The 14,684-nt window shown below is 38.3% G+C and overlaps 1 protein-coding gene across 1 annotated transcript in view; it reads right to left on the bottom strand.

Moving 5' to 3' along the window:
* Positions 1-14,684, bottom strand: part of AFF2 (ALF transcription elongation factor 2) — a 318,848-nt gene that overhangs the window by 133,249 nt on the left and 170,915 nt on the right. The window contains exons 6-7 of the mRNA XM_069464177.1: positions 10,993-11,029; positions 10,677-10,710 (exon numbers count right to left, since the gene is read on the bottom strand). Coding sequence (XP_069320278.1) covers positions 10,677-10,710; positions 10,993-11,029 — 71 coding nt within the window. The remainder of the gene's footprint in view (positions 1-10,676; positions 10,711-10,992; positions 11,030-14,684) is intronic.

Below are 14,684 nucleotides of genomic sequence, written 5' to 3' on the forward strand. Positions count from 1 at the left end.
ATCTTGAGCAAGTCATTTAACTGTCCTGAGATAAAATTTCCTCCCCCACAAAATTGGTTTAAGCTTATTGACCTCACAGAGATGTTATAAGGACAGAAGCTGATTAAACAAGTGAACCAGTGAAATGGCACAGTGCAAGGAATGCCAGGCAGGCCTGACTCCCAATGTGTGGTTATAGGTGTTTGTGTGATACTCTCTCTGAGCCCTTGAGATGACAATCTGGAAGTGATGATGGTGATGGTGATGGTGAGGCTATCCATCTCACAAGGTTGTTGTGAGAGTGAAACAGCTAATGCTTGTAAAACGTTTGCCACAGTGCCCAGCATATAGTAAGTGCCTAGGAGTGGTGGCTATAATTACCCGAGCACATTGCTCACATACAGTTGATTTGTTTCCTTTCACTTTGTACCATATATGAAAATAATTTTGGAGAAACAAAAACGACCCTTTCAATTTCTAGATAACCCAGATAATTTCTAGATATGATGAGCATGAGGTAGTTTTAAAAAGATTTTTCTTTTGAAAATCTAGAAATATTCCATGTAGTTACATGAAATATGTATCTGGGATTTTGTTTTTAAAAGTGGACTTCTTATGCAGAAACAAGTAACTTCTTATGCAGAAATTAGGCAATGGGGCTTGCAGAGTTATAGGTTGCTAATTCATTACCTTCCACTTCTCTCTAGATACCTTTCTCTTCCTCACTGCTCTCTCTCAGACACCCTGGAACATCACACAAGGACAAGACGGTACACTAAGCAGTTTTACTGGTAGATCTTGGTTGCCAAGATCCCACAGGGTAGCAAAGAAAAGAAATTGTATTCATTTGGTTTTCAGAAAGCCTACCCCAACCCCACTCTACTCCATTCCACCCCCTCTGTCCCAGTCTTGGCAGCATATTTGGAGATGTCAATCAAATAGCTTTGAGACCTTTTCCCTTTTTGGTCCTCATTGTTAAAGCGGATGGATGAACCACAAAGAAAGGCATTTGTCAGATTTTTCAACTGATTTTACAGCTGTAATTGTGCATGCATCTGCCGTATTCCACCAACACTGCTCCCCACTCGTCAGTAAAATAGAAGGGCTTTTATCAACTCTGAGACGGTGTCAAGTGCAGACCATTTAAACTCAACATTCCCAATAACGTAATTGTGGTAAAGGATCTGGCTGTTTGTGACATGCTTGATAGGATGGAAAACCAGAATGAATAGTTTAGAAGCAGAGTGGATATTTCTTCTCATCTACTCTAGTCTCAGTTGGGTTTTTTGTTTGTTTGTTTCTTTTTAATTTCTAGGAATGATCCATGGGTCTTGTCTACACTGCTGCTATATTTTCTTCACTTGGGCCTAGAAGACTCGTCAGGGCTCTGATTGATGAGTTCTGGCCCTGCAACCATCTGGGGAATCTGGGGGCAAGGCAGCATGTTCTAATCATGCAGAATCCTGGCTTCTAGTTCCAGCTTCATCATTCCTTGGGGGGGGGGCTTTAGGCAAACATCTTTCCCTTCCTATGTCTGGTTTCTTTTCACCTGGCTATCTAACAGGATTGCTGTGCTACTCACATAAGGCTAATGTACTGTGTGAAAGTGCTTCAAAATTATCATTCACTATGCACATGATAAGTATCCCTGATCATAGAATTTTAAAATCTAATAAATGAAAAAATAGTGTGGATGTGTGCATATGCATCTCATTAGATCAGACAGCATTCGAGGGACCTAACGTTATTGGATACAGAGCATGTGTATGCACATATGCGTGCATGGGTGTGTTATCACAACATTACATTTAATTATACAACTGAAATTATTTTAACTTTGGTCACTTGCTTATTAACTTCAGTGCCTTCCACTAGGATTATTTGCTTCACCCCCAATTACTGTTCAAAATGCTGAGGAAGAACACAGAAATACAACATTGTGGTTGATAACAGATGGGAATATTTTTAAAAATTATTCCACAATGAGGATATAAACCCACTTTCCAATTACCAAACAGGTTGGTAAGCATGAAAAGTGATAGATGAACCTCTCACAAAAACAGACCCAAATATTAGTTTTCTCTTCCATTCACTTTAATATGGTAAAACAGAAATTTCTAGAGAGAGATGTTGCTCCCATCATATGCCATCACAATCGATCTTATATGGATTTTTGTGACGGTGTAAGTCCCTTGCAGGCATGGATCCTTGATCCTCACTAAAGGGAATATTCTACAGTCCTAGTGACACAATCTAGTTGCAGGCCCTGAGCTGAGGATAGATCTGTCTTCACAGTGGCCACATCACTATGTGAAGTACATGCAAGACCTAACTCAATAATAATATTCAGACCTAACACTTTCCCTGATTTAAACCAAAATGGCAGGTAGCATTTTGGCCTGCACTGTGGTTAGTCCACTTTGGCCTAACGCCTGGGCAAGATCATACTTGACTTTAAACCAGTAGAGCCATATCCAAAGTGCTCATGGGTTGGCTTTAGTGTAAGTTAAGAGCATGTGCTCTGGAGTCAGTTCTGTTCTGGCTCCACCCTTTGCTACTCTGGCACTTTCATTGACTTACTTGACATCTCTGAACTTTGGTTTCTGTTTTCTGTAGACTAACATGATGATGAACCCCATGGGCTTGCTGAGAAAAAGTGCATGGGAAATGCCTGGCACATAGTAGGCACTCAATAAGTATGAGTTAGTTGAGTTATTGGTGTTGTCAGTGCATGTCTAACCTTCACTAGACTCCTTGAGAGAAGGATGTGCAGTGTTTCACCCTGAGTTACCAAAGTGTCTAGCCCAGAGCCTCATCCACAACAGGAGCTGAATGCATATTTGTTGAAAGAGTAAAAACCTGAATGAATGAATGAATGTCAATAGACATGGATGCAAGTCAGGTAGAAAAAAAGAGATACTTGACTTTTCCCTGAGAGAGAGAAAGGGAGAAAGACATTTGCTCCTAATTACAGAGGTGTCTCAAAAGCTACCTGAAAAGTACGAATCCTATAATAGACATGGGCCTATGGCAAACATCATAAAAACCAAATCTGATCTTTCAACTATGCTAGCTGAGTAAAAACATCTATGTTTTCAGCTTATGTAATGTAAGTGGAAATCTATAGCTCCCTTTGAAGGAGCCCTTTTTTCAGTCTTGGTGCCCATTGAACCCAGGCAGCTTCAGTGCTTCTGGATGCGAACATTGCAAACACCAATATTGCTTGTTGTCACATTAGCCAATATACAATCCTCAACATAAAATCCTCTTGATGTCTGATTACTCTTCTTAAGGACCTCATGCTGATTCATTTCAAACTGTGAATTACCTTTAATTCACAGTTTGAACAGGCTGCCAAATTTTGTTTTCTCTGTTCCCAGGTGGCTGTCCTGATGAGGTGGAGAACTTCCAAAAATATATTAAGTCCTTAGGAAAAGTTGGCAAGCTCTGAGACACAGGGCATACAGGATGGGTTAAAAGCAAGAGTTGACATACTTCTTTTTAATTTTTTGAATTTTGTTTATATTTATTTATTTATTTTTAATTTTTTATTTAGCATACTTCTTGATTTAAAGACCAGAATGGCTGCAACTAGTGAAAGCCACCAACATTACCAGTTTATCAGCAAAGTTAGTTTAGCTTTTGTAAGCCTCAAACTGATTAGCAATATTTCTAAATTCCAAGTACCAAATTGTGTATTCTGATTAAGAATTAATATGATTAAGAAAATAACAGTCATTTCTTTCCTGCTGCAGTACACAGTCACTTTGCTATCGAAATTGCATCTAAGTAGCAGACAAAACATCTATTTGGGGAAGAATATATGAAATTGTATGAGTGCGATGTACACCATCTAGGGGATGGACACTCTTGTAGCTCTGATTTGTGGGGGGAGGGGGGGAAGGGCAATATACATAACTGAAACTTTTGTACCCCCATAATATGCTGAAATTAAAAAAAATTTAAAAAAAGAATATATAAAATTTCTAGAGAGTGGGTTATTGCTCTGCAATAAGGCATGGTGATTCTTAAATCTCAAGCCCAAATCTCAAAGGAAACGTTTTCAATGATGAAAGTTTTGTTGTGGGGATGGTCAGGGTTATAATGAATGTGAGAAGGTTTTCTTAGTAAAAAATTTTTGAAATCCATCTAAGAAATAATGTAATGCTTGCATCATTTATAGCAATTTGGAAAACATTTTCATGATCTTTCTATTCTCTATGGTAATGAAATCTTCATTACACTTAGAGAAAACTTTAAAGATAATGATATTTTAGTTAAATAAAGCAATTTTTATCCATTTTTGTATCATCCAAAACAGAGAGGTATAATTTGTTGTGGGCTACTTCCCACCAACTTCAGCTCTATGAATCTTCTTAAAGGTTGTGTCCAGGTACCAAAGGCCAAATTCGGCATACCAAATCCCTAAACCCATCTAATCCCATGAGGAAAGACAGCAGAGTGGAAAGAGAAGGGGCTTTGAACCCAGAGGGCCCTCAGCCTGCATTCAAAGTTTCCCACCAGGGACCAACACGATGGTTCTTCTGTATGTTTGTAGTCAAAATGTCCATTCAAGATAAGTGGGCATGGTTGGTTTGTCTTTCCACTGGACTGTGCACACTTCAGGGGAGGGACTGTATTCTAGCTTTGCTTTTATCATCTGTAAAATGGGAGTGATTTGGAGCATCTCCAGGATAGCTGGCAAACTTAATAAGGCAATGTATATATAAAAGCACCGGGTACCTAGCCTGACACCTACGCTCAGTAGCACAGTGATTATTGTCTGCGACTTCTACCATTCCTATGATAGTGTTGATATAATGCCTTTTCTTCCTAAGTAGTGCTGCATTCAAGGATTTGTCCATGTTACATTTGTCCATACCAACCACCCACTGGTAAACTTAGGCTGGCCGCAACCAGTCTGTCTCTGTAAGGTCTTTCTTTCATCTACTCTCGGGATCTATGGCTGAGATGTTTTCAAACATGTAGCTAATACAATAAGCGGGGGAACTAGTTTTATAGCAGGGAAAAATGGCATTATGGCTACATCTGCCTTTATATATATATATATATTTTTTTTATGGAAACTAGGCATTCTCGATAGTGTGGCTTAAAACACAGGAGCTGCTTGGTTAAAAGGGGGTCTGGATGGTTTCCAACTGGACACAGTCCAAATGCTAACAACTAAGTTTAACAAAAGAACTTGATATTTGGAGCTTCCATCTTATCAGTAGTATTCACAAGACTAATTGAAGTCAAGGACTAACTGGATGGACACTCTTGAGTTCATGGAAGCTGTCTGAAAATCCTTTCCAGGGCAACTGAATACATCTTATCAGTTCCTATGTATGATGGCTCACAAAAGACCAACAAGGTCATGCATTTCTGTAAGGCTACTCTACTGACAAGTATTTGACAAGACATTATAATCAACTACATGAAGCAATTCAACTCAAAAAAGAAAATATAAGTTCTTTGGTTTGGTTTCTGTTTTCTCCCCCAGTATTCTTTGATGGCTTTATTAAAAAACTAAGGAATGATGAAGATACGACATCTCTATGGTTCTCCTGGAGAGAGTTGGAACCCATTATATTAAGTGAAGTATCCCAAGAATGGAAAAACAAGCATCACATGTACTCACCAGAAAATTGGTTTCCCTGATCATCACCTAAATACAAATCTGGGAACGACACCAATCGGATATCAGACTGAGGTGGGGGGTGGGGGAGGGGATGGGGGTATGCCTACACAATGAGTGCATTGCGCACCCTTTGGGGAATGGTAACGCTTGAAGGTGCTGACTCGGGAAGGGGGGGTGGGGAAGGGAGGGATATATACCTACATGATGGGTGCAACGCGCACGACCTGGGGAACAGACATGCCTGGAGCTCTGACTTGGGGGGAAAGGCGGTACATGAGCAACATATGTAACCTGCAATTCTGTATCCCCCATAACAAGATGAAATAAAAAAAAAAAAAAGAAACTAAAAAGTAACAAAATGTCTACTGTGTCCATTCAGACCCTGAATCTGGTAACTTAAATCGATCTTTTAGAGACAGAATGGCATGATATAGGTCATTGAATATGAAATGTCCGATTTTGAATCAAAAATGTAGTTTATTATATTTCAAACAAGAATCAGTACAATTAATTAAAGCATGTGCCTAAGCTATTGACACAGTTTTGCCATCTTAATAATATCTTGTTTATGCCAGCAGCGAAAAAGCCTGGGGAGCAAGTGGCAATGAAATTGCAAAAGGCATTTTCCACAGCTTGTTGAGAATTGAATACTTTCCTTGCAAGAATTGGTCCAAAGCCTTGAAGAAGTGCTAGTCAGTTGGTGCAAGGTCTGGTGAATACAGTGGATGACAGAGAATTTCCATATCTAGGTTCTGTAGTTTGAGCAGCATTGTTTTTTGTGACAGGTGGTCTTGCAAGAGGATTGGCCTGTCTCCATTGACCCAATCTTGGCTGCTTAATCGCAAGCATCCTCATCATTTCATTCAATTGGTTGCAATAGACATCTGCTGTAATCGATTGCCCAGGTTTCATGAAGCTGTAGTGGATAATACCAGCACTGGACTGCCAAACAGACACCATTAGCTTTTTTTTTTTTTAATGAATATTCAGTTTTGGACTGTGTTTTGGTACTTCATCTTTATCCAACCACTGTGCTGAATGCTTGCAACTTTCAAAAACAATCCATTTTTATCACATGTAACAAACAGTATAGAAATGGTTCACCTTCATGTCGTGACAGCAAAGAAAGGCAAGCTTTGAGATAATTTCTCTTCTGATGCTCATTTAATTCATGTGGTACCCATCTAACCAGCTTCTTTACTTTGCCCATGGTTGAAAATGGTCCAATATTGTTGGAATAGTAATATCAAACCTTGCTGCTAATTCATGCATAAGTTGAGATGGAATTGCTTCCACTACAGCTTTCAGCTCATCATTATCTACCTTGGTCTCAGGTCACCCGTATGGCTTATTTTCAAGACCAAAATCACCAGAATGGAATTTCTCAAACCATTGATGTACTGTGCGTTCACTAGCCACATCCTTTCCAACCACTTCATTGATATTTCGAGCTGTCTGTGCTACATTGGTTCCACGATGTAACTCATATATGAAAATAACATGAATTTTTGACTTATCCATGGTTTCACCAAAATTGCTCTAAAAAATTTTTGAAAGATAATCACAAGCCAAAATGTGTGTTTGAATGAATGAAGGTGTACCTTTACAATAAAAGAAAAGAAAAACCACCCAAGAAATGTCAAAGTGAAATGTCAGAGATATCAACTGTCAAACTTAGTACTTAAGGAAATCATACATTCCGTACTTAATAAGCTTTAATATTACTGTACAAATGTACAACTCTATAACCCTGAGAAATACTATTTCACCTTCTTAAGCCCATGTTTCCCCCTCTTTTTTGTGACAGAGATCTTTTTGGGGAAAGGTTCAAACTCCATTGGATTTAGAAGACCCAAGTAGGGCCCGTTCTAAGACTACAACACAGCTCAGACTCATAGAGACTGGGGGGCAAGGGACCGACTGCTGGGTCTTCCCTCTTCTAGAGATTACTAAGGATTAAAGTTAAATGCACTTTTATGTTGTCAGAGTTAATTACGACAGAGTATAACTGCTTACATTTGAATTCTGACAAGTGTCTGTGTGTGTACTCATGTGTGTATATACATATGCTCATTAATTTGTTTAATTTTCCTTGAAAGGCTCTGTCTGTATACTTTAAAATAAATTCTCCTGTGATTTAAACTCACATCTTCTGAATCCTAGGTCAGTACTCCACCCACTCAATACCACAACTGACATGAAGCAGAGGCTCAAACTGAGGTCTCCAAACTGCCCCAGTTCAATGCCCTTGCTGAAGAAGATAGCATGTCATTCTATGAATGAACACCCCATAAAAAGCACTGCATGCCAATGGAGTACACTGAGCTGAAAAATACTTCCCAAAGGCCAGTCATGTTGCTGGGGTCCAACCCAGAGAGCTCAGCAACTATCAAGAATAAAGAGAGAGCCTGGCTAGTTCCAAGCCTGCCTTCAAGCACACTGGGGCCAGTGTTTTCAGATCTGGAGTCCATGCACACAGTCCTTATAAACAATCCATACTCAAATGGAAGATCTGTATTTCATCAACAGGGAAAACAGGCCAACGTGAGGAAAACTAATAAAGTGTCCCAGTAATTAAGGGATTCTATTTTACAAGAATTTAATCTCTACTGCACTACGTGGCAGGAGTGTTCCCGGGACATCTGCTGGCCTTGGGTGGGTGTCTTTCCTGCAGCATGGCTGTTTCCCACCAAAGTCCAGGCACCAGCAGTCTGTCTATACCTGTAATGTTCTTAATCACCTAGAAAATTACCCTGCCAAATGGAAAATCCTAGAAGGTGGCTTAAAAAGCACACTGTAGTAAATAAAGTATGGGAGAATATTAGTAAAGGCTAAGCTGATAATTTAGAAGCTAGAAATAAAAATAACTTTATTACAATTCTGATCTGTCCTGTGTTAAGCCCATACCCTATCACAAGAAGGGAACTTATTCCAGCTGAAATCTGACGGGCAGTGCTTGGACTTCAGATCAAGCAGACAAAAAGAGAGCAGTTCATTCATAAAATGGATTCAGTGTCTTCTTGTTTTGCCAATGTTTCCTATAGAGAATTTTAGCCTCATTGACTACACTATATACTATCATGCTATGAAGTGCTGTTCTTTGGAAATGCAGCCTGTAACTATAAACCACAATTGACGAGTTTATTTCTGTTAGTAGCAAACTACTGAAACATTGCATTCTATGGTATATATGAAAGCAGTGTATTTCACAGTGGGAGCCTAATACTCTTGCTTTAGGAGTAAAATCATGTTACAGTAGAATATATATTTTTATATGTTTTCATGTTTGGAAACCTGCATTGATTTCCTAAATCCTCATGTAAGTGTGAGTATGAGTGTGTGTGTGTATGTATCTTATTGACTTTTTAATGGAGGTTGAGGTGAAGTAGGAGTGTAGGCAGGAAGGACAAGATCTATTGTTTACTAGGATAACAAAAAGAAGGGAAATTCAAAATGTGATTAATGGAAAAGCTGAAATGTACAATATCAAATATGATTTTACTTTTTGTGTTTCCATATTATTTGGTCCTTAAATCAGGGTTATGGTTTTATTAACCACCTCTCTTGTTTTCTTCTTACTTCTTAAAATTGAGAACTCTTGGTTATTGAAATTGAACTATGAATTAGAAGGCACAGATCAGGACAGAAAACCAAATAAAAGGACTGATGATGGGGTCAGGTCTTTGGGGCTTTGCTACTGCACCACACCAAGAAAGTGGAAATGCCATTGACTTTCTCAAAGTCTCAGTCTATTTGGGAGTCATTCCCAGTTGTTTTATGCAATTATTCATGATCTTCCAAAAGGTGAGCAATTCACTTCAAGTGTGCCGTTAGGCCACTTGAATGTCATAAATCATTTCATTTGAAAAATTTCAAATATGTGCCTATTACACAGAAAAGTCGACTTCCATTTTCTATTATTAGGAATGAAAGAAGTTGCAAGAGAAATACTCCCTTGATACTCTCTTGGACAAATGGATATTAGAAAATCTACAATAGTTAATCTGAGGAAATTGGTTTCTCCAAACCCCTCCTTCAGTTAACATTAATAAAAAATGAAGACAGTGCTGAGTGAATTGCAGGTCCCTGGCTTCTGAACTTCATCCTAGCATCATGTAATCTCTTACTCCATCTCCTCCTGGATGCCCTTGTTTGTCTTTAATATACAGACGCCAGATGACCTGCAAATAGTGAGGTCTTGGGCTGACTGGCCATAGCAATCCACTCAACATGATCATGTCTGATCATGGCTGCTTAGATGTGTCCCTTGTACACCCTAGTCAGCAGTAGCTGAATATTGTGTATAATGATGTCTTTAGTTGAAGTTACACAGTGCTCAAACAACTAGTCAAAATATGGGAAATAAGGCACCTAGAGATTTTTTTTCCACTGAAATCACAGTTGTTTTCATATCCCAGGTATTGACCCAACCTCTGTCTATATCATTAGCGAGCCTAATGGTGATCTAATTCATTTTTACTATTACTTGCTTATCATGAATGCCAAGGTCTGAATGCTTTTACTCCCTCCCCCCCCTAAAATTTATATGTTGAAATCCTCACCTCCAAGGTGATAATATTATAGGAGCTGGGGACTTTTGGAGGTGATTATGTCATGAGAGTTAAGCTCTCATGAATGAGATTAGTGCCTTATAAGAAGAGGCCTGAGAGAGACCCCTTACCCCTTCTAACTTGTGAGATTAGAGTGAGAAGACAGCTTTCTATGAGAAAATGAGCCCTCACCAGATAACCGTTTTTGCTGGTGCCTTGATCCTCAAACTTCCCAGACTTTAGAACTGTGAGAAATCAATTTCTGTTGTTTATAAGCCACCCAGTTTATAATATTTTGTTATGGTAGCCTGAACAGACTAAAACAATGGGAAATATGATTTCCCATACTAACTTAACTACATATTACTATGAGTCAAGGCTCACAGTTTCAAGGAACAGGAGAGAGAACAAGATTAGCTCAGTATTGAAGCATTGCTTCCTTGCCAAATACCCATGAAGAGGCCTAGTCTGGAAACCCAAGTACTCACGATTTGAATGATACTGACTTTGTAGAAGCTCTGCTGGTTGGATCATTCCACTCTGAAAAGAAAGGACACAAATAATTACTGTTCACGTTTCTACTGACAAATGATTATTCAGAATTCAATTTGTCTCCAAACACGTAGCCCTCCCAGTGATACAGTTTCACACCTTCCTGCCATAAATAATAGATAAAAAGGAATCAACTAAATGTATTACAATTTAACTTTTTGTCATTGTTGTTTTTTCATGTTTTAGTGATTTTAGATAGGAAAAAGAGAAAAGTGAGGGAGAAGAGGACATGGATATTTGGATTAAAGAGGATTTTTCAAAAACACTTACTTTGTAAGGTGAATCCTGGGGTCAGATGCTGGGATTCCTATTAGAAAAAACACATATAATACAAAAATTAGTTAAATGATACAAGGGGAACAAGAGGCATATCTGTTATTGCTAAAGACATAACTTGACTGTTTGCAAATAGGAAACCACTGTTAACAATTCCATTAATTAGGCTTCTCTCTGTAGCTCTATTTGAAGGATAAACATTTGCTAGCCAAACCTGCTGCAACATGATCATAACTGCCATTTTATCAGAATTATAAGTAAGACTGGTGTCTGTTTGGAAATGTGTGCAATATGGGAACAAATGACCCATATCTATGAAATTCGAGTGTGTAATTTCTCACTTAGCTAGGCAATAATGCCCTAAGAAAGTAAAGGTGACTTGGTTTGAACAAACAAATGATAATTTTTTTTTGTAAAAGTGTAAACAGGACCATAATTAATAGATTTGCTCAGTTTTTCCATTTCATAGAAAGAGCTCTAACTTTCTACCTTAACTATGACACATGTGCAATAGATGCACCTGATTTTGTACAAAAGAAGTATTCTTAAAACTTCATTATAAGTCTGGTGAAGTATAGGAAGCAATGTGAAATATTAGCGGAGCATATTATTTAAAGGAATTTAAATTTGATTTGAAAGTCACCCTACACACAATTCATTCACTGTGTCAAGAAATCCATATTTGCACACACTAGGCTTGCTGGGAGTGTGGCACACCTGTGTGGATGTGGACAAAACTTGCTGGCAGAAGCACTACAGTGATGTTCGGGGCACACATGGCACCTTGTGGATGGAAGAGAGACTTAGTACATACTACAAAGCAAAGGCCCCAAAACTGGAGACCATGAATTCAAGTCAATACAAGAATTAGTTATATCAATCACTGCTACAAGCAATCTATTTATTAAGCCTAATCTTGCCACCCTATACAGCAAAGCCAGGATCATAGCATAATTTATCTTTTAAAAAAGTAAGTAATGACTGTAACACTGTGCTTTAATCGAAAGTGGACTTTCCGATCTATTTAGCATGATTCTGTTGCCCAAGAGAATTGTCTTCTGGCAAGATCACCACTCTAGAAGACTATCACAAATTCAATGAGAGGCAGAAAAGTCCTCTTAGCTAAAGAGCTGTCACAAAGCCCATGTGCTTTGCTGCTCAAAGGCTTCTGTACCCTCCCTGAGAGAGAACTGATTTTTGAAAAAGAACTCTAAAAATCTTGAGTATTTGAATCTCATCCCTTAGCAAATCACAGATGGCAAGGAAGGGGAAGGACTTCTAGAGGCACAGGCACTGGGAACATTGACATGTGAAAACCAACAGCACGGGAATCCACGGAAAATGACACAGCAAAGTCAGAAATTTAAAAAGCACAAGACTCTATGGTCATTTACCACAGAGGCAAGCATTCCTACCTGTCTCAATAGGCCCTAAATGCACAAGTGCAGCATGGTATAATATCACAGTATAGTATAATAACGATGCTCATAATAGTATGCTACCAAGAAAGACTAAAACATGTTCAGTATAATCTTTAAAAGAAGTCAGAAAAATATTAATTACATTTCAAAATAATTTCTATTACATGGTTCACATGGAACGATAACCTTCAGTTATTGAAGAATTTCAATTATCCAGAATATCTCATTTTCCAGAGTGCCAAATAAGTTGTTAATCATTTATATCTATGTAACTACATACCAGTATTTCCATCTGTTACTTTTAAGTGATTTTATTACAAAAGTACAGGGTGCATTTGGCCTTGTATACCTTCAGGAAATTAAATGACAAGTTCCAAAGCCAATCCAACTAAATATCTAATCAGAGAGTGAAACATACAGTCAATCTTTGTACTGGTACTATAAACCTGAGTTTTTAACCTTCATCCTAGTATTTTGGACTTTAGACCCAATCAATAAGTTGTTCCAGGGCAACAGGGCAGCGATGCACGAAGCAAACCGGAAGATTATGTTATTCATTGAATTTGAGTAACTGACGTTATGTATTCTTGATACAGTATTTAATGTAATCTGGATAAGACATTTTTTAAACCAGAAATCCAAACAAATGTAACACTTTTATATATCACCAAAGTTACTTTTCATACACACCTAACCCCCATTGGAAATAGCTTGGTCTTGGAAAGAATCTGCATTGTTCATGCAGTAATTGTTAATGCACATAACACAAACATTTTTAAATGCCTGACTTTGATCTTTGCACTTTTTTCATAGACATGCCATATATATAATTTTAGCAGTAGAATAAAATGATGCCAAATTGTTTTCACAAACTTATGTGAGACTCTTTTAAATAAAATCCTTGACAATAATCCTACAATCAGGAGCTCCTGTAGTATCTAGATCCTAGAATAGGCGTTGGCTAACTTTTCCTGCAAAGGGCCAGATAGTAGATGCTTTGGGCATTCGAAGACATATCATCTCTGTCATAATTGATTCTGCCATTGTAGTGTAAAAGCAGTCATGGACAATACCTAAATGAATGGGTGGTGGCTGGGTTCCAAGAAAGCTTGATTTATACACACTGAAATTTGAATTCCACACTCATGTTCATATTATTCATAATAATATGGTATTTTTCTTTTGTAAAGGTTAGCCATTTCAAAACGTAAAAACCTATGGGCTTTAGTTTTCCAATCTCTGTTCCAGAGGATGTTTACCTCCAGGAAGCCTTTACGAAACTTCCCCTGAGCAAATTATTACTCCCTCAATTCTGCTTATCACATACTTACTCTCTTCCTTGTGAGGTTTTCCATTCACTATGAAAAAACCCGGCATTTCCAATTTGGGATTGATAAGCAAACTTAAGTAAGTTAAGAATTTGTCAACTGCATTTGTTTCTATAAATGTACAGAATCACAGACTATTTGACCTGGAAAAATCCATTGGAATTTTACACTGTACACACACACACACACACACACACACCCAACCCACAGTATAGATGGGGAAACTGAGGCTCAGAGGAACTTGAACAGGACCACACTGCTAACAAATTACAGAGCAGGGATTAAAAGCAGCTAGGATTGCAACTCTTAAGACGGTACTCTTTCCATTGGACAAGCTCTGTCACGGATGTAAGCAACTGACGCTTTGTGAGAGGACAGTGTCACTTAGCTCTGGTGGAAGCACGGAGGAAAGGGCAATCACCCACATTACACGTCTTTACTGAGGATGGCCACATTTTGGAAGATGCAATTTGAACTGGGGCATCTGTAAATCTGTGTGATAAAACACATACTGAGGGACAGTATGACTCCTGGCTCCAGAACACCTGGACTGAAATACTGGTTCCCTTATTCACTGACTGGGTGATCCAGAGCACATTACTGAAGTACTATGTGCCTCAGTTTCCTCTTCTATAAATTAGTGGTTGTAAATTACCAATTGTTTTGGGTTGTAGTGAAGATTGAATTATTTACTCTATATTAAGTGCTTAGAATGAGGAAAGGCATATAGTACCATTACAAGTGTTGCCAATGTTGCTTTTGTTATTTAAAATGTACTTTTCTTTCAAACCAACATTTTGGCAGCAATCAAATGAGATAAAAGAGTGGGTGTATAACCATCCTGGTTTTGCCATTTTACCCTACTTGCTTCTACCTTTATCAAGGGGTTGATGGCAGCACCGATAATTGGCAGAAAATGCTAGCTGTGCCTGATTAC

Source organism: Eulemur rufifrons, chromosome 30 (assembly GCF_041146395.1).
Source record: "Eulemur rufifrons isolate Redbay chromosome 30, OSU_ERuf_1, whole genome shotgun sequence".
NCBI classification, from domain to species: domain Eukaryota; kingdom Metazoa; phylum Chordata; class Mammalia; order Primates; family Lemuridae; genus Eulemur; species Eulemur rufifrons.